General features: G+C 38.0%; 1 protein-coding gene across 2 annotated transcripts in view; it reads left to right on the forward strand.

Moving 5' to 3' along the window:
- The first annotated feature begins 1,407 nt into the window (after positions 1-1,407).
- PLAA (phospholipase A2 activating protein) overlaps positions 1,408-23,640 on the forward strand; it is a 42,073-nt gene continuing 19,840 nt past the window's right edge. For both annotated transcript variants that reach the window (XM_058695195.1, XM_058695196.1), the window contains exons 1-6: positions 1,408-1,852; positions 7,677-7,870; positions 18,262-18,362; positions 18,453-18,573; positions 21,892-22,059; positions 22,525-22,660. In XM_058695195.1, the coding sequence (XP_058551178.1) occupies positions 1,704-1,852; positions 7,677-7,870; positions 18,262-18,362; positions 18,453-18,573; positions 21,892-22,059; positions 22,525-22,660 (869 nt within the window). In that variant the 5' untranslated portion in view covers positions 1,408-1,703. The remainder of the gene's footprint in view (positions 1,853-7,676; positions 7,871-18,261; positions 18,363-18,452; positions 18,574-21,891; positions 22,060-22,524; positions 22,661-23,640) is intronic.

Raw genomic sequence — 23,640 nt, forward strand, 5'->3', positions numbered from 1 at the left:
AGCTCGGAGCCTGGAGCCTCCTTTGGATTCTGTGTCTCATTCTCTGTCTGCCCCTCCCCTGCTTCTGCTCTGTCTATGTCTCTCAAAAATAAAGGTAAAAAAAAAAATATAATAAAAAAAATAAGCACAATGTAAAAAAAAAAAAAAAAACTACTTCATCTCAAATCCCACATCTCTAATAAAGTAACTTGGAGTTTTCTTCCAGTCTTTCTATGTAGAGAAAGTTTAAATGTGATAACTATAATCATAACGTACGTACGTATTGGACTTTCAACGTTTTTCACATTTCCAACTTGCATACATTATTTATAGCTAGATTTATTTTTGAATGTCCTGCCTTCAAGTAGTTTAAAATGAATGCAACAAAATGAAATGTCACGTGGCTGAATTATCACTTCAAGTTCGTAAAATATTTTTATGTAATTCTCCCATTTGAGCCCAACAAATTTGTAGTGTCCTTTAGTGACTATACAGGAGGAATCCACATAACAAATTTTACTAACTGGACTTTATTTACTGTTAGTTCCCCATATTTTTGCCTCTCCATAATTTGCTGCTTCTAAAGACTTAAAGTCCTTTTCTTCAGTAAATATTGTTCCTTTGTTAATTTATTCTGTAAGTCCAGACTCTAGCCACCTCTTTGAGTACTCATTTCTGAGTTTCTCCCTTGCATATATGAGATATGTATGTTAATAAATTTTTCTCTTATTAACCTCTTTTGTTGCAACGCCCCGCGCAAAGCCTACAAAGGTAGAAAGAAAAAAGATTATTTCCTTCCCTACAACCTCTGACCAACTACTCGGTACACAGAATTGTCTGAATCAACTGACATTATGGAGATTTTTTTCCCTGAGTGCCTTCAGACACATGGAAGGAGGACGCAGCATTTGTCATTTGTATGCGGATGTGACAGTTGAGATAAAGGTTTTAAATCTGAGAACTGCTTAACACGTAAGATATTTTAATTTTTTAGAGTACCGAGAACCCAGCTTAGTATTAGGATTTAAGGCAAACGACTGTTTACAACTTGGTCCCAAACTCTGTCGTTTTAATTAAAAAACAATGTTTAACTTCCAAAAGTCTCAGGCGATTCCACAGAAGCTCTGGAAAAGTCGGAAAAGGGTTACCCTGACAAAACGTTCAGAACGATTTCTCTCAACCACAAGGGAGCGCGCAGCTCCTGAAATCAAATCTTAAAATATCCGGATTCGGCGCGCCTGCGGTTCCCGCCCCACTGCGCGTGGCATTGTGGGATTTGTAGTCCCAGCGCGCATCTCGTACTACAGTAAACTGTTCAGCCAGGACTCGGCAAGGACGCGGGCTCGAAAAGAATCCGGATTGGGGCGATCGGGCCCAACGGCCGAGCACTGTTATCTCTTCCTCGGCGGATCGTCCAGGGCGCGGGAAGGAAACGAGCTTCAGCTCGGCCTTGCCCTCAGCAGTCGGGACGCACACGCTTTGCGTCATGGCGGGCTGAGACAGATGATGAATTCCGGTGTACATGTCAGGGTTGCTGTGTCACTCGGCCCGTTCGGCGTTTCCCTTCCCCGTCGCCCTTCCGCACCGGCTCTAGGGCTCTTCCGGTCCTCAGCCGCCCCTCACCTGCAGGCCCCTCGCCCGCCGCGTTCCGGCGCACTCCTGGCCTCTTCTGCGGACTGATCTCGCGCGGTGCCTGGGCCCCGGGTGCCGGACCGACGAGGGCCATGGCGAGCGGTGCCGCCAGGTACCGGCTGAGTTGCTCGCTCCCAGGCCACGAGCTGGATGTGCGGGGCCTGGTATGCAGCCTCTATCCGCCGGGGGCCTTTGTGTCCGTGTCCCGAGACCGCACCACCCGTCTCTGGGTCCCAGACAGGTGAGCGCTGCGAGTCCGTCTGTCCCCGCCTGTCCCCACCACCCACCCCTGGCAGTGTTGCAAGCTTCCTATTGCTGGTGGGACAAGAGGGCCCCACCCCTGCTGTATCTTGTACTGTTCCCGGCCTTGCCTCCGGTCCGCGCTCCCTCACAGTTCTGAGAGCACTGGCACTCTGGGCGCAGTGTTAAGAAACCTGTGAGATTTAGGTGGAAAGAGCACCGCTTTAGGATTACAGAGACGTACATTCTTGTCCTAATTTGACCACTTAACGAGTGGGTGACCTTGGTCGAAGCTCTTATCTTTTGGGCGATGATTTGCCATGTTTCTTTCAGGTTTGAAAATTTACTGATGCCAGGTGCACCCCCCCCCCCATTAGACATTGTGAAAACATCTGACATGTAATTGAAGTAAATCCTCTTCTTTCCCTAGAATGTACTCTGTAATCTTCCCTCAAATTTAATTTTTGATAATTGCGTTGCAGAAAGTTGCATTTGGCACGTCTCCTTGTTGTCCAAATAAGTTTCTTAGTCTGGGGTCTGTGGTGGGCTCGGATGGAGGGGATGAAAGTTTCAGTATGTTTTATGGATGTGTGAGGATGTGCTGTTTTCTTGAAAGAAAGTCCATTGCCTTCAAAAGGTTGTCAGGTTAACCAAAAAGAGAAATTAAGAAACTGAAGGTTAAGCTCCAGTCCAAATCCAGTTCAAGGGGTCGGTCCTGATTTGGCTGGTTGTAACAGGAAATTTATGACCTGGAAGACAGATTTCAGTTCAGAAAGAGAAAATTTGAGGTGATCTACTTTGTTATGTAGTAACTCTCCCATTAGTATAGGTTTCACTCAGAGTTTGGTAGCCATGCATAAATTCAGATGTTAACTCTTGGTTGAGTCTCTACTATTTGTTTAGATCCTGAAGAAAAAGAAAACAAAAACAAGTTCCCTCTTCTTATGGAGCTTTCTTACAGTCTGGGAGGGCTCATGGATCAGAAAAAAAAGTAAATAAATAATTGATCATTGGCATGTGTACTGTGAAAACAAACAAACAAATATAGAATTGAATGTAGAGATGTTAAAGAAGGAAGCCTCTCTGATGAGGGTTTCAGTTTTGTTTGGTTTATTAAAGCTGACACCAAGATGGACCTAGTCATGGGAGCAAGGAATGAGAAGAGTTGAAATGAAAGAGATCTGTAGATGGTAGGAGGGTCAAGCATAGACACCCTGGATTAAGAAAGAGGCAAGTTCCTGTGTGCGGGAGGGAATGAGCTGTGAGGTCAGGAGCCAGAAGTTGGCTGGAGCCACATGCTATGGTAAGAGTGCTTCTAGAAAGAGTGTAAGTAGAAGCCTTCAATGCGTTTCAGACAGGGAGCAGCATGATTTGATTGACCTGTTGAGAAATACTGCTAGCTGCTGGTGGAGATTAGATTGCAAAGGGATAAATGTGGAAGTAGATCTGTTTGGAGGCTTTTGTTGTAGTGCAGCCAGTACATGATGGTAGACAGACTAGAAACGTTATAGAGCAAACTCCTATATTGAATTGGACGAGATAATCTCTGAAGGTCTCTTTTAATTCTACGATTCTGTGATATTCCGAACCACTTAGTAACGGTAATACATGAATTTATGTGTATTTGAGTGTAATTACTGATTAAGCTTGTCTCTTTAAAATTGAGTTCAGTAGAAGCACGTACCCAGCAGGATATAAACATTGCAGTGAGAAGTAACTAAAGGATGGCTCCTGTAATAGTTGAGTCTTGTCATTAAACTTTACGTGTTTTGTAGGACTGTGCTAGGTCCTGGAGTTTTTGCATTCATCAGAACTTCAGGGATTGGAGGCTGAAGTCGTCTATTTGAAAAGTGTTGTGCTTTTTTCTTTTTAACTCATGTTGTGTTTTTGGTTTTGTTTTCAAAATCATTCATGAATTTATTCAGTGAACGCTGATTGAGAGCCAGCGTTGTGTCACACACAGGAGTAGATAGTGGGTAATTATGAAGTAAGACTGTTTTACCTCTCATTTCCAACTGTTCAGAGTAGGGCATTTTATAGTCCCTGGGTGATGAGTCTCTTCTACATCCCAACTAAAGTGTCTAACGTACCCTTACTGTTATAAAAGTGTCCTCAAGGCTGACATCCTGACAATTTGTATGTCAATTTGTATTTGTATGACAATTTGTATGTCAAATTGTATGACAATTTGTATGATATATTAATAAATGTAATGAAGTGCTGTAAATGTTTGTAGCCAGATAGGACATGAAAATTGTTTTCCCATGTACATTGTTGATAGAATTCTGGATCAAGGTAGTTAGTGTACAGATGGATTGGGAATGATGGAATTTAATTTAGTTTTAGGGAAGCAAAATAGTTCTCTTCCAAGGTGCACTAAACCAGATACTTTGTCTTTCACAAAAGCCCATTGAAAACCCAGAGGCTCTCTCAGCCTTCTGAAGACCTTTCAGAAAGGAGACATTATTCTTTGATTGTACATTGAACTGTACCAGTCAATATGTGATTGTTTCAGACTGCTTCAGGCCTCCCTAAGCCCACTTCAAGTTAAACTGGATTTCTCATCTGTCATGAACTATTGTTTTACCTTTGGAAAACTACCCACATTTGAAAGATGCAACTTCACATTTAATGTGGTGTGTTAACTCTTGCCTGTCCGTGCCAAGGGTTAAATGATTTCTCCCTCCTGTAAACACTCAGCACTTTGTGTCCAAAGTCAATAGTTCTATGGAGTTTGTTAAGAAATCAGAGCCATTCCCTTCCCAACCCCCATTTCCTTTTCTTGGAGTTAAAATTGTTATCTCTTTTAACTGCTTATTTTTGTATGTTACTTCCATGTGTATGTATAAAGTGCTTTATTGCTATTTTTATTTTTTTAATATTTTAGGCATTTTCTGTTCTTGCTGCAGAATATTGGACTTTAGCTCTCCCCCAGCTTATGCATCTTTTCTATGCTCCGCCCCTTATAGTTGAACTTAATTTAGATGAAATCAGTATAATTTTTAAGTTTTTGTTTACTTATTTAATTGAGAGCGAGAGTGCGCACAGCATGCATGGGCAGGGGAGGAGCAAAGAGAGAATTCCAGGCAGGCTCCATGCCTTATGTGGGACTTGAACTCACAGAACATTTGACCTGAGCTGAAACCAAGAGTCTGCAGCTTAACGGATTGTGGCACCCAGACACCCCTAGACGAAATCAGTATTTTATGACTGTACAGGCTCTACTTACACTGCTGTGGAATAAACTATGATAACTCTTCCTCAACAGTTTTATGATCTCCCTGTAGCTAATGAGTATCCTGTTTGGGGCTTTCATTCACTTCATTTTTTATGTATTTCTCACAAATTCAACTTCATATTCTTTGCTAGTTGTCTAAATCTCTTCTCAAGACCTGTAGACATACTGGATATTTTACAGTTTCATCTTCCTGGGGGTGAAAACTTTCTGACCTGGTCTGTCTGCCCCTGGGGCACGCAGATCCTGAGATCTGCCTTCATTGTGTTCTTCACAGTTTCTTCTTTTGGGCCTCTTGTGTTGGATCTGTTATCTGTATCGTTTTACTTTCTTAGTTTTCTTCCTTGATGCCTTTTGGGAGCATATCCCCCAGGAGCTTCCTGAAATACAGTACACTGATGATAAATGTATTAAGATAGTGAAAGTCTGAAAATGATTTTATTCTGCCTTGCTACTTGAATAATAATTTAAATGTTTGTAGCACTGTAATTCCCAAATAATTTTCCTTCAGAATTAAGAAGCTATTGCTCCATTGTATTCTAGCCTCCAATGTGTATTTTTTTTTTTAATGTTTACTTTTTTTTATTTGAGAGAGCACCAGCAGGTGAGGGGGGAGGGGCAAATGGAGAAGAAGAGAGAGAATCCCAAGCAGGAGCCCACCAACACAGGTCTCGGTCCCACAATCCTGGGATCATGTCCTGAGTCAGACATTCAACTGACTGAGCCACCCAGGCGCCCCAGCCTTTACTGTTAAATTTGACAAGTCTGAAGCCATTCTGTTTCTTGAGCTATTATTTTTTTTCTCTCTGGAAGGCAGTCTGTATTTAGGCACCCCTAAAAAGTTTAAAAAAACACACAACAAAATAAAGTGGACAGGTTAAAAAAAAAGCTACTGCCAAATACCTTCCTTTGAAGATTTTTCATATGATTCATCTTGCAACTGATTCTGAAGATTTTTAATAGTGTTCCTTTTCCTAATTCCTACCTTTCTTGGTCCCCATTTTTAGAGGTACATAGTGCTGCTGATATTCTTCAGCTTTTTAGGGATTCATTGGTAGATTGGTCCTCTACTTTCCCTGATGCCTACTTAGAACTCAGTTTTCTCAGGGTGTCTGGGTGGCTGAGTTGGTTACATGTCCGACTCTTGGTTTCAGTTTAGGTCATGATCTCAGGGTTGGTGAGTTCAAGCCCTGCGTCAGGCTCAGTGCGGACAGCAAGGAACCTCCTTGGGATTCTCTCTCCCTCTCTCTCTGCCCCTCCCCTGCTATTGCACTCTTTCTCTCAAAATAAATAGATAAACATTAAAAAAAACCCTCAATTTTCTCAGGTATTCTATATCCTTTATTATTTTTCAATCAGCTTTGAGTGTTCAAAGTTGTGTTCCTGTTTCTTTTTCTTCTTATTCTCCCTGGCCTTGTGGGTTTATGCCTTTCTTCGAAATGTGTATGGATGTGTGTTTATCTTGAAGTCTTATCTCTTCGTGTGCACTTGTCCTGTCTCCTTCTACTACATTGCAAACTTTTTAATTTAGCTTGAATCGGGGATATAATTCTTTATATTCCTCTCGGGAGTTAACTTACTGCCTTCCACATAGTACATTGTAATATGTTGTTTGACTTGTTATATAAGGCAGTGATGCTGAGTGATGTGTGTAACAAATTGATAATCTTTCTAAACGCAAGGCAGTTATTAGTATGCTGTGTCCCTAGAGCATTCATTTATATATCCCTGTATTCCATTAGTTTGCATATTGAGAATGATTGGTACTCTAGCGATTTAGATATATATACTCTACTAATGGGTATTAAGTTAGTGTTTCATAGTATGAAAATATCCTCACTGTGTTTGAGACTTATTGATAGTGTACTTCATTATCTTAATTGTATGAATGTTTCACTTCACCAGGGATTTCTGAGGGTAACAGTCACAGATGAATAGAAATGAAGACGGAGCGTGAGAAAAAGCCACTTGCGATACTTGTTTCCCTCCCTTTCCTTCCTTATTCTTTCTGTTAATTAATATACTCTTATCAATGAAACGCTGAGTAAACTTTTTCTAATCTGATGTGAATCTCAATAGTAGCTAATAAAATTAGATATTTAATATTTAAGTTAAAATAATAGATTCTTGGGGCACCTGGCTGGGTCACTCAGGAGAGCATGCGACTCTTGATCTCAGGGTTGTGAGTTTGTGTGTAGAAATTACTTAAAAACCAAACAAAACAAAACCAATAGATTCTTAAGGTAGCAGACACTCTAACATTCAACCCGTATACTTGGATACTCATGTCCTATGGTAAGTCAGGGGACAAATGTGTATCTTTTTTTTTTTTTTTAAAGATTTTTTTTTAACGTTTATTTATTTTTGAGACAGAGAGAGACGGAGCATGAATGGGGGAGGGTCAGAGAGAGAGGAAGACACAGAATCTGAAACAGGCTCCAGGCTCTGAGCAGTCAGCACAGAGCCTGACGCGGGGCTTGAACTCACAGACCGTGAGATCATGACCTGAGCCGAAGTCGGACGCTTAACCGACTGAGCCACCCAGGCGCCCCGACAAATGTGTATCTTATTCATTACAATGTCTTTCCAGTCCTAACAGGGGCTTTACAGAAATGCACTGTATGAGTGGCCACTCCAATTTTGTATCTTGTGTATGCATCATACCTTCAAGTGATATGTACCCTCATGGACTAATCGCCACTGGAGGAAATGACCACAATATTTGTATTTTCTCACTGGAAAGTCCAGCACCACTTTATATACTAAAAGGTCACAAAAATACTGGTGAGTATAATGCTTTGATTTTTTTCTATTTGAAGAAGTTTCATTCTTTTGAAAATAAAATTCATATATCTGCATTCCATACTATTAATTATGTTTGTTTTACCTATGGCTATGACTTGATAGTGAAAACCTTTTAGGATCATCATTGTTCTGTAAATTCTATTCCAGAGTTATTGTTATCATCAGTAAAGGTTGACATGCTTATATATGTAAATAATATAGTGTTCTGTTAAAAAAGGAAGAAGCTGTATAATTTTAATACACCTTGTGGTTTTCGTTTTCAACTATTTTGTGCAAGGAATTTACTCAGGAAGACTAAGAGTATTTTTTCATCTTATGGTTGTTATATCTGTATTTATGCAATAAATTGAAGACCCAGAACAAATGTGTTTAGGACCTTGGTATCATAACCGAAGAGTATTTAATACTTTTTAATATTGTTTTCTATGGTTTACGTATATTTCTGATTATCTGATATTCCTGGATTTGTGTGTGGTTTAATAGCTCTTTATTATAAAATGATATGCTTAATCAATGCAGTGTGTATACCTATTTTTTTTTATGTATCTGGATCTGTAAGCAAGTAGTATGCCCCATAAACACTTGAAAATTCCTTTGAAAAATTTTGTAAAATGAATTGTGTGTATATATGTGAAATCTTTAATACTGAGTGATACAGACTTTTTTTTAACTTCATTGAGGAAGTCTTGAAATGTATACAATGGTAGAGATACAGTATTTTGTAATGAGTTATGTATAAATATATATATTTAAAGGAATGACGATCTTTTCCACCGGTGTATTTACATAGCTTCAAGGATTATCAACACATGGCCTATCTTCTTTCATCTCCCCAGTTTTCTACAATGTTATTTTAAAGGAAATTTCCAATATACTGTTTCATTTGTAAATACTTTAATATGTAACTCTAAAACAGGGTTTGGCAAACTTTTCTGTAAAGGGCCAGATAGTAAATATTTTAGGCTTTGCAGGCCATCTGGTCACTTTTACAACTATTCAAGTCTGCCGATGTATACAAAAGTAGCCATTGACAATAAAATGAATGAGCCTATCTGTATTTCAATAAATAGCTATTTATGGACACTGAAATTTGAATGTCAAAATTTTCACATATCAGGAAATATCTTTTAATTTTTCCCCCCAATTACTTAAAAATGTAAAAACAGTTCTTAGTTTGTGCAGTATACAAAAACAGGTGGCCCACAGGCCACAGTTTGCTGATCCCTCGAAAAGATACATTTTTTTTAATCGTCATTACACCTAAAACAAAACAAAACCTAATTGCTTATTATCAAATATCCAATGAAGGTTCAAATTATACCCAATTGTTTCATAAATGTTTTTTTACAGTTTGCTTGAACTGTGACCCAGCTAAGGTCCGTATGTCTTTTAATCTATGGGTTTCTTTCCCCCTTTTCCCCCACTCCCTATTTGAAACCAGCTTATTTAACCTGTAGGATTTCCTACTGCCTGAGCTTTGGCTGATTAAAGCCTCATTGTTTCCCTTAGCATGTTCCTCAATCCCCGATATGTCTTAGGAGGTATTAGTCAGATCTAGAAACTTAATCAGATTCAGGCTCAAGTTCTTGGCAAGTACCTGTTATAGGTAGTATTGTGTACTTTCTGTTGTAGCACATTAAGAAGCACTTAATAACTCTTTGTGATGTACATTAGTGGGTTCAAATGTTGATCATTTATTCATTATAAAATTACTAGCTGTCTTGGATGTAATGGTTTTTAGCATGTAGTGATGAGCACACACAGATCCAGTATTTCATTAAGATTTGAAAAATCATTATACTCTAACTCTACCTTTTTTTTTTTTGCCTTTAATAGCTAGCATTTTTTTACTATATAATTTTCTGACATTGCTTTTTTTTTCCCCCTGTCAATTCGTTGGTTACGTGTGAGACTTTTGTACAGGGAAGATAGAATAAATGCTTGCCATGTCTCCTCTCCTACCTCTTTTACCAAGTTTCAGAATGAGTTAGCTTCCTGTTTCTTTTTCATTCTCAAATTGTCCCATATTTGGCCATATTGGAAACCTCTTTAAATTGACCCCTGTGGCCTTTTGATAAGACCTTTAGCAGTTTTCTTTGCCTTTGGTACTATAGAATGTTACAGGTTCACTTTATGTATACCTTGTTCTAGACCTGGAATCAGCTATTTCTCCAAGAAGCCCCGTGTTTTTTGCTTTTGTTTTTTGAGTGGGAAATAATAACTGGAAACCTGAGTTTTGGTTGTAATGGTGCTCAACAGGATTTTTTAACTTAATGTTGCTTTATAATTCTATAAAACATAAATAGTTTCAAAGGAAAAACAACTCACCAAGATATATTCAAAGAAGTCTAGATTCATTCCGTATTGGCTCCTTGCACCATCCCTTTCCTTATATTTATTAACTTTGTTCTTTTTAAAAATAATAGAGCAGATATGGATGTAGATTTATATTGCCCCTTTCTTAGGTAAAAGGTAACATACTGTATGCAATTTTCTGCCCTTCCTATTTTTGCTTGATAACATTACCACTTTGGAGATCTCTTTATTATACTATATAGAAGCCTTCTCCATTCGTGGTTACGATGGCATTATAATTCATTGTTTAGCTAGCTGTACTATGACTATTCTAGCTTATTTAGCGAGTCCCCTATTGATGGACATCTGAGTTTTCAATCTTTTGCTAGTACAGATAGTACCATAATAAATGGCTCCATGCCTCTGTCATTTTGTTAGTTTGGAAATGTCATTTAGGCATAAAACTCATTTCTGGATCAAAAGGTAAATGGATATGTAATTTTGTTAGCTATTTCTGAGTCGCTTGATTAGGTGTTGTAACTTGTTTTTGCATTTCAAGCAGCAACATGAGTCCCTATTTCCCTTACCAATGGTGTATGTTGTCAGATTTTTAGATTGTTGCCAAAATAATAAATGAAAAGTGATGTTTTAGTATAGGGGAAATTTGCATCTCTGTTATTACGGAGGGGGACATCTTCATAGAAGGAAGGGATTATTACCCTTTTTTTCCTGTGAACTATATTAAAAATTGCCCATTTAATATTGGGTTACTGGCCATTTTTGAAGCCCTTGATTAGAGTTATTAACCCTTTCATACAAATTACAATTTTTTTCCCATTTTGTTAACTTTTTTTACTTTGCACATTTTTTTTGTAATGCAAAAGTCAATTTTTATATAATCTTATTTGTCTTGATCTTTTAAGGTATCATATGATCTCATAGAAATCTATGTAAAAATACTGCTTCAATTTTGGAGGGTATTTTTTCTGCCTGATTCATTTCTACTTTATTATAAGGTAATCTTTTGTTATTTTGTTAGTTTCCTTGGTGGTTTAGAGGCCAAATGTCATGTGCTTTTTTTTTTTTTCCTGGCATACCATACATACCATGTTAGTGAGTATAGCTGAAAAATTAATGATTGACATTCTTATGTCATTTTTGTTCAGCTTTCTAGACCATTTTATTTTCTAAATAGTAAAGTAGTACTATTCTTTAGTTGATATTATACATATAACACTTCCCCATTTCATTATAACTTGCGATTCTAGGTAATTTTATGTTGCATTATTTGGTATCATGGGCTTTTTTCCCCTACCTATTCAAAGCTAAATGCTTCCTTATGCTTATTGAAAGAGATTTATATTTTTTATTCATTATTTCTGCCTGATCTTGAAAGAAATTTAAAAAAAAAAGAAATTTTCTGTGCTTTCTGAAACGTTTCTCTTGAATTATATGTTACACTGATCTCTGAGAGAATATGAAGAGCTTTCCCAATTACAACTATCAAGGAGAAACATTTAAAAAAAAGAAAATTGGAATTGGTAGCTAAATCTCCTTATGAGAGAACCTCCTGTACCCAAAGATTTAAAAACTGGAACTTATTTTCTAAATCCAGCTTGATTCGCTATTATCCATTAGGAAATATGGTGTAAGTTTTTGGAGGTAAGTTGTTATTATCTGGAAAATAAGGTTATCCAAAAGAAAAAAAATTTTTTCACAAATTAACCATATCCTGAAAACTTAGGGTTTTCTGTTTTTGGACTTATACATGAATAGTTTATTAATATAAGCATCAAATGTTGAATTTACTGCCTTTTTGAGCATTTGAGTTTAAAGAACAACTGATGATACATAACCTTTTTTTTTTTTTTAATGTTTATTTATTTTTGAGAGGGAGGGAGATAGAGTGCAGGTGGGAGAGGGGCAGAGAGAGAGGGAGACACAGAATCTGAAGCAGGCTCCAGGCTCCAAGCTGTCAGCACAGAGCCCGTCGTGGGGCTCGAACTCACCAACGGTAGATCATGATCTGAGCCGAAGTTGGACACTTAACTGACTGAGCCACCCAGGCGCCCCATGATACATAAGCTTTAAGTTGATCTTTAAAAATTTATAATAATTTGAAAAGCAACTTTTCATATGAATGGAAAAAATTCAGTTTGACTTCTGTATTCAAATACAGTAATTTTATTTTTATTTGTGTAGTAATCTCTTTCAATCTTTGTCCCTATGACTAAGAATGGGTAATAGATCCACAGAAGATATTTTCTATTCTAATTGCCAAGACTATTTCCTGACTATCTAGTTTTTTTTTCATTTTAAAGATTAAAATCCTTTCATTTCTCTGAACTTTAGTTTCCTCATCTGTTAAATAGGAATAACAATAGTGTTTAGTTCCTGGAGTTCTTGTAGAGTGTAATGCACTTTTTACAGTGTCTGGCACATGGTAAGGACCCTGTATCTCCTAGTTGTTATTGCTAAAGGTTTCTGCTTCTTTGCAGAAACCCAACACCAGCACCTGTTCACAGCTTTATATTTTATATACTAATTTTCTCTTCCTTTTGCCCTACTTTATTTTCCACTTATTTTTAATTTTTACCTTATTATTATGTATCTATTTATGAAAATCACAATTTTTTCTGGAACAGGGTAGGTAACAAAATTTGGGAAATGTTTGTTTGAATATAGTCAATGCATATGTAGTTTTTAAATTATATTCTTATCTAGGAAAAAAATTTTTCCTAAAGTTAATGGCCCCTTTTTTTCCATTTCCATAATTTTCTGAGTAACTGTAGCTGATATTTTACAAGTGTTGCAGGAAGTCTCCTAAATGCCTGTTACATTTTTTAAATATTCTAACATAATGAGTGAGAATAGGTTACGGTATAGTAACAAACACTTCCCTGATCTCAGTGGCATGACACAAAAGTCCTTCTCACTCACCGTACATATTCATCATGGATTAGTGAGGGGAATCTGCTCATCAGAGTCTCTCAGGGACCCAGGCTGATGGGGGCTTTCTCTCTACCTGTGCTGCAGTGGTTGGTTGCAGCAGTGACAGGGCAATGTGATTAATAATGCACTGACTCTTAAAAGCATATACCTGAAAGTGTCAGCCACCATTCAGACTCTTGACTAACGCATGGATCATTTGGCTGTGCCTAATGTCATGCTCTAAAAGGGCGAGCCACCAACCACAGTCTGCCTCTGGTTATCAGTTATTCAGCTTGCTGTCCCTTGTGCAGGCAGAACATACCCACTTCTCTCTCCATGTCAGACAAGCCAAAGTTACACTTGCAACCACAAGCCCAAAGTTAAGAATCCCTGGGTGACAGGTGGTATTTTAAACATCAGGGAGGTGATGCTCAGGTGTTCCGACATCAAGTCCCAATATAGTTCTTAAAGTCAGAGGTGTGTGGGCTACAAACATACGTTCCCTGTCATCCATTCACCCAGTATACAGTTGTGGAGCTGTAGGGTAATCAGAGCAAATACTGCCATTCAGGAGAAGGAACAGTGCAAGACAATGGTTCCTAATATGTAGTCATTCTGACATCTAGACGGGTGTCTGTTTTCAAGGACCTGCCTACTTGGAGAGTGGAGAGATTTTTGTGATCTGTTCCCGCTGGTCTCTAAAAGGGGTTTCCCCAGTACATTATTCTTCGTAGCTCCACTTTGGCCCTCTGGCATACTCTTTCCTTTCTGTTACTCTCCTTGGTCACCTTGATATATACCCTCCTTGGAGACTAAGCAATATTCTCAGCTCTCCTTCTGCCTATGGGAGTTGGGTGCACAGGGTCATTTTTGTCTTGAAAGGTCATAGACTTTATATTTTTAGTTCTTGGCAATGCAACTCTCTTGGTAGTCTTATTATTTATTTGATTCCAGTCAGACCTCTGTGTCAGTAGCCATACCCTCAACTGTAGACTGGATTTGCTGTATTTCTCCCCCTCTCTCCTTTCCTCTTTTCCTACCTGCCTTTTTAGATTTTACTACTGAAGCTTTGAGCCTATCCGACCTCAGTGGGAAAGCTGCATGCTCAGATTCTTTTCCCTGAGCCATTTGCCCAGTTGAAGGCATTTATTTTCATGGTTAACAACCTAATTTGCTTTGCTTTGAATATACTTAAAATCCATTTAGACAGGGAGTTTGGGTGGCTCACTTGGTTGAGTGCCTGACTTCGGCTCAGGTTATGATCTCGCATTTGTGGGTTTGAACCCTGCGTTGGACCCTGTACTGACAGCTCAGAGCCTGGAGCCTGCTTCCGAGTCTATATCTCCCTCTCTCTCTGCCCCTCCCCTGCTCATGCTCTTGTCTCTCTCTGTCTCTCAAAAAATAAAATAAAAGATGTAAAAAAAAATAAATAAATTTTGGCACTGTGCATGCTAGCCACGTTTTTTATTTGTCCCTGTTGCATGACTGAGTTTCAGTTGTCCTTTGCAGCTAAAACACCTTCTCAGGTTCATATTTTATCATTTGGGGTTGGGAAGCAATTGGCTTCAGTTTCTGAACTCCATTCCTTCTTGACAACCAGCCACTTCTTTATCTCATTACATTCATTCATTCATTCATTTATTCATTTATTTAGAGAGCATGTGTGTGTGTGTGTGTGTGCGTGCATGTATGCATGCACACACATGAGCAAGAGAGAGGGAGAAAGAGGATCCCAAGCAGGCTCCACATTTTCAGCACAGAACCTGATGCGGGGCTCAATCCCACAAACTGTAAGATCATGATCTGAGCCGAGTTCAAGAGTTGGACGCTGACTGAGCCACCCAGGTGCCCCTCATTCTGTTCTTTTCGTACTTAGTCAGATGTAGCTGATAGTAACTGACAGCTTATCACTGCAGTACCATTTTCCATCCTCTTTATTTAGAGCTACAAGTTCATTATGTCTTCGATTTTTGCCGGCTGCAGTTTTACAAAATGTTCCACTGCATAAGGATCACCAAACTTCCATTTTCTGTTACAATGTCCTCCCCACCAGCTGCCCATTAAGCTAATGCCATTTTTAGATGTTTGTTTTAGCAGTGTCTCATTTGTGCTACCGATTTTTGAATCAGGTAGGCTAGTTGACATTGTGGTAACAGACAACTCCAGAATTTCAGGAGTTTGGCACAATAAAAGTTTGCTTTGCTTCTTACAGATCTAGTGCAGTACAGCAGGGGGCTCTGCTCCTCATAATCACTCAGGGATCTGGGATGACAGAGGTTTCATCTCATGTGCTTTCAGAGATAGTGGAGCAGTGGGAGGGAACACGGCTTAACTATGCACCTGTCCTTAAAGCTTCTCCTGTTAAATAACATTTCCCTCATTTTTCAATGCCAGAACAAGTCATGTGGCTTGCCTAAAGCCAAAAGAACTGGGGAAGTTCAATATTACCATTTGTTGAGAAGATAAAGAGCAGAAAATATTTGATGAATATCACTAATGGCTACCATGCACACCACAATATTTACCTGTTCCATGTTTTTCCTGGAAACTTTCCTCTTCAAGTCTACTGTTGGCTTGATGCTCTGGGCTGATGTTAACACTGGATTCCCCTTTGACAATAGATTTCCTAGAGAAAATTCCCATATTTTTGTCATTCTTTTTTTTTTTTTTAATGTTCATTTATTTTTGAGACACACAAAGACACAGCATGAGCGGGGGAGGGAGACACAGAATCGGAAGCAGGCTCCAGGCTCTGAGCTGTCACCACAAAGTCCAACGCAGGGCTCAAACTCGTCAACCGTGAGATCATGACCTGAGTGGAAGTCAGATGCTCAACAGACTGAGCTACCCCTGTGCCCCTATTTTTGTCCTTCTTAACTTACTTTTTCATTTTGGTGTATTAAGCTTCTTAAGAAAGCTGTTACAGTGACTAAATGTATTTTATATTTGTATATTAGAAAATGTCTTTATCCTTACATTTGATTGTTAATTTGGGTGGATATAAAATCCTGTATTAAAACCATTTAATCTCTGAATTTTGAAGGCATTTCTCTATTGCCTTTTAGTGTATTGTGTTAACTGAAAAGGTGGATGCTGTTCTCATTTCCCATCTTCTCTGTGGGACACGTGCCTGGTCCTTGTAAGCTTTTAGGATCTTCTCTATTTCTGATGTTAGAAAATATTTCACAGTGCATCTCTGTCTCTGCTTTTGAAAGTGACTTTCATTTGGCTCTTTTGTGGGTTCATTCAATCCAGACATTCATGTTCTTCACTTTTGGGAATGTTTCTTGTACTATTCTTTGTCTTATCTGCCCTGCCGGGGCCATTTTTTTTCTTTCTGGAATCCCTATTTGTTGGGTAGTGAACATTGTGAAATTATTTTCTAACTTTTTAAACTTTTTTTTATTTTTTTGAGTCTGTCTCTTTGGTCTAATTCTCAGGAGAGACTTTTTTTCTGGTGCTATTTGATTTTGGTTTGAATCTTCTACTTTTAGTTTTTATTTTTCTTGTTCTCTCAATAGGTCTTCTTATGTAATATGTTACCTATTTGCAAATACTATGTGACTATTAAAGTTTTATGGGGTGTTTGTTTGTTTGTTTGTTTTTTGGCTTCCTGAAATTAGGTTTGTTTCTTCTGGCCTGCCTAACCCTTTGCCTTTTATTTTTGTGTTGCTTTGTTTGGATTTTTCTCTTTCCCTTTGGAGACTTTTATAAAATGGTTGTTGATATTAAACTGGCTGCTCATATTTAAGAATAAGGTATAAAGAAGTTGAAAATTTTTTAGCTAATGTACATCAAGCTTGGTGATTGGTGGGCTTCATTAGAAGGTGATCTGGAGGTGGTCTGACCTTTTAGGTGGGAAACCCTCTCACATTTCCTTATCTGAAGTTCTTTAGCATTAAGTCTTCTAGAGCAGAATTCTCCTCCCTCTTGCCTGGGCAGTGGGGAATATATGCCTGTCTGCTGGTATTGTGGGAGAAAGGAATGACATACTACCACATTTCAGGATGTAGATTTTCCATTTATTTCCCTTGTGTTTCACAGGGCTTCTTATTCCAGACTTTTATTTTACCTGACTGCCTGAATCTGTAAACTGTGCTTCAGTTCCTCCAGAGAATAAACCTCCCATTGCCTGCAGCTGGTGAGGATGTACTTTCCTGACACTGGAGGCTGCTAGGAGAGATCTAGCATTTCAAGTTCTCTACCTAGCTCCATTCTCCATCGAACCTACTGGCTGGACATTGAGTCTCATAAGAGTTCCTTGGGGAAGTCGCTCAATTCTTATCTCTCTCTGTGGGTGTTTAACTTATAACCTCCTTCATTTTGCTATGTCAGTGACTGTTTTCTGTCTTCTTTGTCCTTGTAGATTAATACCATTATAGCTTTACTGTGAACAATCTGCCATTTTTAATCAGAACTGTATCTTTTTGAGGGTGCCTGGCTGGCTCAGTCTGTTAAGCATTCAACTCTTGATATCAAGCTCAGATCATGATCTCATGGTTTGAGAGTTCTAGCCCCACAACAGGCTCTGGGCTGGTGGTGCAGAGCCTGCTTGGGATTCTGTCTCTCCTTCTCTCTGCCCTTCCCCTGCTTGTGTGTATACATGCGCGCGCTCTCTCTCTCTCTCTCTCTCTCTCTCAAAATAAATAAATAAACTTTAAAAAAAAAGGGACTCTGTCTTTTTTGTTTCTGTGTTTTTAAATAATTTTTCAAATGTTTAATTTTTAGCTATCATGATTTTACATTAAGATAATAAGATATTTAATTACCTATTCTGTTATTGTTGAACATTTAGCTGAACTCTAGTGGGTTTTTTCTCTTTTTTTGTCATTTTAAGTAAATATCTATAAACCCCATTTCAAAATCATTTGCATTATCTTTCTATTTAGTTTTTTATAACCAGAAGGCATTGTGCAACCCATTTGATCCTGCTCCCTCACTTTACAGATGAGGAATGTGAGTTATCCCATGGTCAGACAATTCCTAAGTGGCACAGCTAGGCCTTGCACCCAGGCATTCTGGCTTAGCGTCCGTGCTCTTGACCATTGCACTCTGCATCTCCATGGAATTAACCCTTAATAACTAGCAAGGTCGAACATTTTTCTATATGACGATGTGTTAACTAATGCCTTGTTTCCCTTTAGTTTGTAGTCTTTCATCTGGAAAATTTGGGACATTACTTAGTGGCTCATGGGATACCACTGCTAAAGTGTGGCTGAATGACAAGTGCATGATGACCTTACAGGTACAGTAGTAGTTCTGTGTGAATGTTCTAGATAATAATTAAATATGATCATTCTGTGGCAACTTAATTTAATTCCCATTTAACTCACAGGGTCATACAGCCGCAGTATGGGCAGTAAAGATCTTACCTGAACAGGGCTTAATGTTAACTGGATCAGCAGACAAGACTATTAAGCTGTGGAAAGCTGGAAGATGCGAGAGGACTTTTTCAGGTAAGATCGGAGTAGACAACTTTTATAATAAATCTCTTCATATTCACTCAGATGATGTTTTCTCAAAAGTTTAGAAGCTTGAAAATGGTATTCAAAAACCATCAGTCTATAGTATAGAACATTGGGGTAAATGTAACTTTCTGACAATGTTTAAAATCTTTTTAAAAGATATAATGAAACTTCTCATAAAACATCCAGATGTGGACTAATACATGGCCACTTGAACTTATAACATGGTTTGCAATTGTTTTTGGCTGTCATTTTAACAAGTTTAGCCTGAAACTTCCAAGCATAAGCCTGGTGACTTGATAGTGGCTCAGTATTGTTAACTTTATATATGGAGGAAAGCATCATGAGTATTTTATGAATACTGAAGTACATTATTTAGTAATAACAAATTTAAATGTATGTTGTGGTTTTAGGGGGGTAGTCTTTTTGAACCTTACCTATTAAATAGCTCCTACACTGAGGCATGTGCTAATACTACTATTGATGATTTACTTGTGGAGCACTTAAATTATTTTTAAGTTGTGTTCATTTAAGTAATATCTACATCTAGCATGGGACTTCAACTCCTGACCCACAATCCAGAGTCACATGCTGTTTGTCTGACTGAACCAGCCAGGCACCCCTTTGGTATAAATTTTTATGTTGTTTTTCTTCTCTTTTATTTTCTCTTTTGAAGTTGATCACTACTCCAGATAATACTGCAAGAAGTCCCTTCATGAAGATAAAACTATTTGTAGATGGACGAGTTATAACTAAGCATCCCTATGTTACATACAATATATGTTATCAAGTTGTCATTAATCCTTGATAGCTAATCTAAATCAGCAAATACTGAGCATGGGGAATTTTTTAAGTTTTTGTTTATTTGAAAGAGAGCAGGTACATGTGCACTTGAGGGAGGGAAGAAAGAGAGAGAGAGAGAGAGAGAGAGAGGAAGAGAGAGAGAATCCCAAGCAGGCTCCATGCTGTCAGCTCAGAGCCCAATGCGGAGCTCAATCACACAAACCATAGATCGTGACCTGAGCCAAAATCAAGAGGAGGTTGCTTAGGCAACTGAGCCACTCAGGCACCCCAAGCATGGGAAATTCTTTGATTCCTGATCTCCTTTATTAGCGAATATTCTGTCCTTGAAAAAAAATGTAGTATCTTCTGTACTGCCTCAAGTAATATTGAAAGAAATTGAATTTTATGAAGGTTTAAAAAACATTTTACATCCTTTGATTAATGGAATATAAATGTTTTTCCAAGTACATAATTAAGAATATAGTATAAGAAGTTTATTCCATAAAATCTTGCCTTTAAAAAACAAATCATTGAGGGGCGCCTGGGTGGCTCAGTCGGTTGAGTATCTGACTTCAGCTCAGGTCATGATCTTGCGGTCTATGAGTTCGAGCCCCGCATCGGGCTCTATGCTGACAGCTCAGAGCCTGGAGCCTGCTTCGGATTCTGTGTCTCCCTCTCTCTCTGCCCCTCCCCCGCTCATGCTCTGTCTCTCTCTCTCTGTCAAAAATAAATAAAACATTAAAAAAAATTAAAAAAAAAATCATTGAGACGCCTGTGTGGCTCAGTCGGTTGAGTATCCAACTCTTGATTTCAGCTCACAACCTGAATAAGTAAAAATGAAAAATCAATCATTAATATTTACTGTATAATTTCAATGCCTGCATTTGTATATATTATGAACTGTTTCTATTGACAAAGCAGGGATGTTTGGTTTTATATTTGTTTTTTGGTTAAATCAGAGGGGAGAAGTTAGGATTTGTTGAATCAAAACAACTAGGATTATGAGGTAGGAAACATGAATTTTGTAGCTTTTCCATTAGTTGTGTGGTTCCAGATAAATTAATCTCTCTCAGCATATTCTAAAGTTTACTTTTTATGATGGTTTTTATTTCAAATTCTTAAATAACTGATCTTTTATAATTTAACTTCTCTTCATTTTTTTTTTGTTGTTGTTGTTTTGGGATTTTATTTTTAAAGATTTTATTTTTTTATTTTTAAAGATTTTATTTTTTATTTTTTAAAATTTACATCCAAATTAGCGTATAGTGCAACAATGATTTCAGGAATAGATTCCTTAGTGCCCCTTACCCATTTAGCCCATCCCCCCTCCTACAACCCCTCCAGTAACCCTCAGTTTGTTCTCCATATTTATGAGTCTCTTCTGTTTTGTCCCCCTCCCTGTTTTTATATTCTTTTTGTTTCCCTTTCCTTATGTTCATCTGTTTTGTCTCTTGAAGTCCTCATATGAGTGAAGTCATATGATTTGTGTTTCTCTGACTAATTTCACTTAGCATAATACCCTCCAGTTCCATCCATGTAGTTGCAAATGGCAAGATTTCATTCTTTTTGATTGCCAAGTAATACTCCATTATATATATATATACCACATCTTCTTTATCCATTTATCCATCGATGGACATTTGGGCTCTTTCCATACTTTGGCTATTGTGGTGAGTGCTGCTATAAACATGGGGTGCATGTGTCCCTTCAAAACAGTGCACCTGTATCCCGTGGATAAATCCCTAGTAGTGCAATTGCTGGGTCATAGGATAGTTCTATTTTTAGTTTTTTGAGGAACCTCCATACTGTTTTCCAGAGTGGCTACACCAGCTTGCATTCCCATTAACTTCTCTTAATTTTTTTGTACTTTATAAATACTAGTCGCAGTTTTATGTGGTAAGAAATTTAGAGGCCATAACTTTTTGTCATATTTGAATATTTTATATGCTATGATGTTTACCAATTATTGTTATTGGGGATGAAAAATTGAAAATGAATTGCCAGATAAAAATGAAGAAGTGTTGGGATTAGAATCTTATTTCTGGAGAGTTGTAGAAAATAATTTGGTGAAGATAGTGTAAAATAACTTCCGAAGACCGGTAATAAAAAATATTGCCAAATCTGAAATACAAAGTTTGGTTACCAGGCTTTTCTACAGAAAAAAAATGAATTGCTCTGCCTTGCAAATCAGTTATTACTATTCACTGATATGTTTTATTTATTTGTTTATTTATTTAGGGAGGACACAAGTGAGCCAGGGACAGAGAGAGAGAGAAGTGGGGCTCATGTTTTACATGAAGCAGGGCTTATGCTCACCTGAAGCGGGGCTCAAGCTCATCTGAAGGGGGTCTTGAGCTCACCCAATTTGGGACTCAAACTGTGAGATCGTGACCTGAGCTGAAGTCAGGTGCTTAACAACTGAGCCACCCAGGCACCCTGATGTGTTTTATAATGTTAGTTAAATACATAGATTCATCAGTCAAATCATCCATCTTATTGGTTCATATTATTTTTCTTTTCATATAGGGCATGAAGACTGTGTACGAGGTTTAGCAATTTTGAGTGAAACAGAATTTCTTTCCTGTGCAAATGATGCTAGTATTAGAAGGTGGCAAATCACTGGCGAGTGTCTTGAAGTATATTATGGACATACCAATTATATTTATAGCATATCTGTTTTTCCAAATTGTAAAGGTAAGATTAGCATATATCATGTATTTAAAATTCTGTATTGAACCTTGTTCCATCCCATTCTTGAGGTGGGGGTAGGAGGGCTCATTACCGAAATCAGTTTACTAACTGTACTTGAATAATTTAGTAGCTATGTTTCATAAGGATCTTCTTGTAAAGGAAGAAATTGTGTGATCATCTTTATATCAATTCACACTTGATGGTTAATGTCAAATAGTTTTGGGTATTTGAGAAAACACTTTGTATAATTTATTGGTGCAAAGTGCATAATATGTAAGGTGTGAAATATAGAAAATATGATTTTTGAAGTTTTTGTGGTATAAGTAACAAATAAATAAAATGTAAAACTATAATTTTAAAATATTTTGGGTTTAAAAAAGTCATTATGCCTCCCTAGAAAGGTGATATTTATAAATGTACTTAATTTTATTTGTTCAAACTAGTTTTTCCTATATTCATTGATTTTAGATTTTGTGACAACGGCAGAAGACAGATCTCTGAGAATCTGGAAACGTGGGGAATGTGCCCAGACAATCCGACTTCCAGCTCAGTCTATATGGTGCTGCTGTGTTCTAGCCAATGGTGACATTGTGGTTGGTGCGAGGTATTTATATTCTAGTCAGTCAATATCATGTGTCTAGGCCTTTGATAGGTGTTAAGAGTGCACTGAGATAAGCCATAAGGAATTTTAGGTGATTGGGAGACATTTCAGTACATTTCTGTACTGAAAAAACAGCATTAGGCATAAGAGCTTTTATACATTAATGGTACATGGTACAGTACAAAAGTATTGCTCTGCCAGTTGTGCAGTCAGAACGTCGAATGCAAAAGAAACTGGAGAAGGTAGAGATTAGTGTGGGAAACCTTTATGAAGAAGAGGAAATTTGAATTGAATGTTGAAAAATAATGAGAAAGAAGGGAAATGAGAATTTCTGTCAAAAAAAAAACCACAACAGTGTAAGTAAAGGTGTGGCAGGACCAGGAAAGTGATTTGTGTGGCAGATGAAGGAAAGTGGTGGAAGACTCATGCTAGGGAATAGTGGGGGATACTGGTAAGGTGGTAAAGGCAGTAGGGTGGAGCATAACCGTGGACAGCCTTGAATGCCAGGTATCTTTTAGAGTCTGTGCTTGGAGTAAAGGGTTGTAGCTACTGAAGTGACATGAATAGAGCATAACCTGTGAATTATTAACTATGTAGGTTGGATTTAACTAGTGGTGATGGCAGGAAAGCAACTTGGAAAGCAGTTCCGGTAGTAGGGGTGTGATGTTATGAAATACTGTCCCCACGGTGCCAATGGACAAGAGGCCAAAATATTAGATATTGCAAAGGAAAGATTGTCAAAAGGAGGATAAAAGAAAACTGTAAAGCTTCAAGCTTTTGGTGATTGCATTAATATAAATGGGGAAAGTGGGAGAATTGGTTAGGTGCAGAAGATGATGGCCTCAGTTTTAGATTTCTGAGGTCCGAGTGGTGATGAACCACCCTCGAGCCGGTGGATCTAGCATGGAAGGCAGAAAAGAAAGAAAAGAAAACCTCTAAGGGGTGGTGGGTCTAATAAAGCGGAGGTAGTTTACATTTTGGCT

Source organism: Neofelis nebulosa, chromosome 12 (assembly GCF_028018385.1).
Source record: "Neofelis nebulosa isolate mNeoNeb1 chromosome 12, mNeoNeb1.pri, whole genome shotgun sequence".
In the NCBI taxonomy this organism is placed as follows: Eukaryota; Metazoa; Chordata; class Mammalia; order Carnivora; family Felidae; genus Neofelis; species Neofelis nebulosa.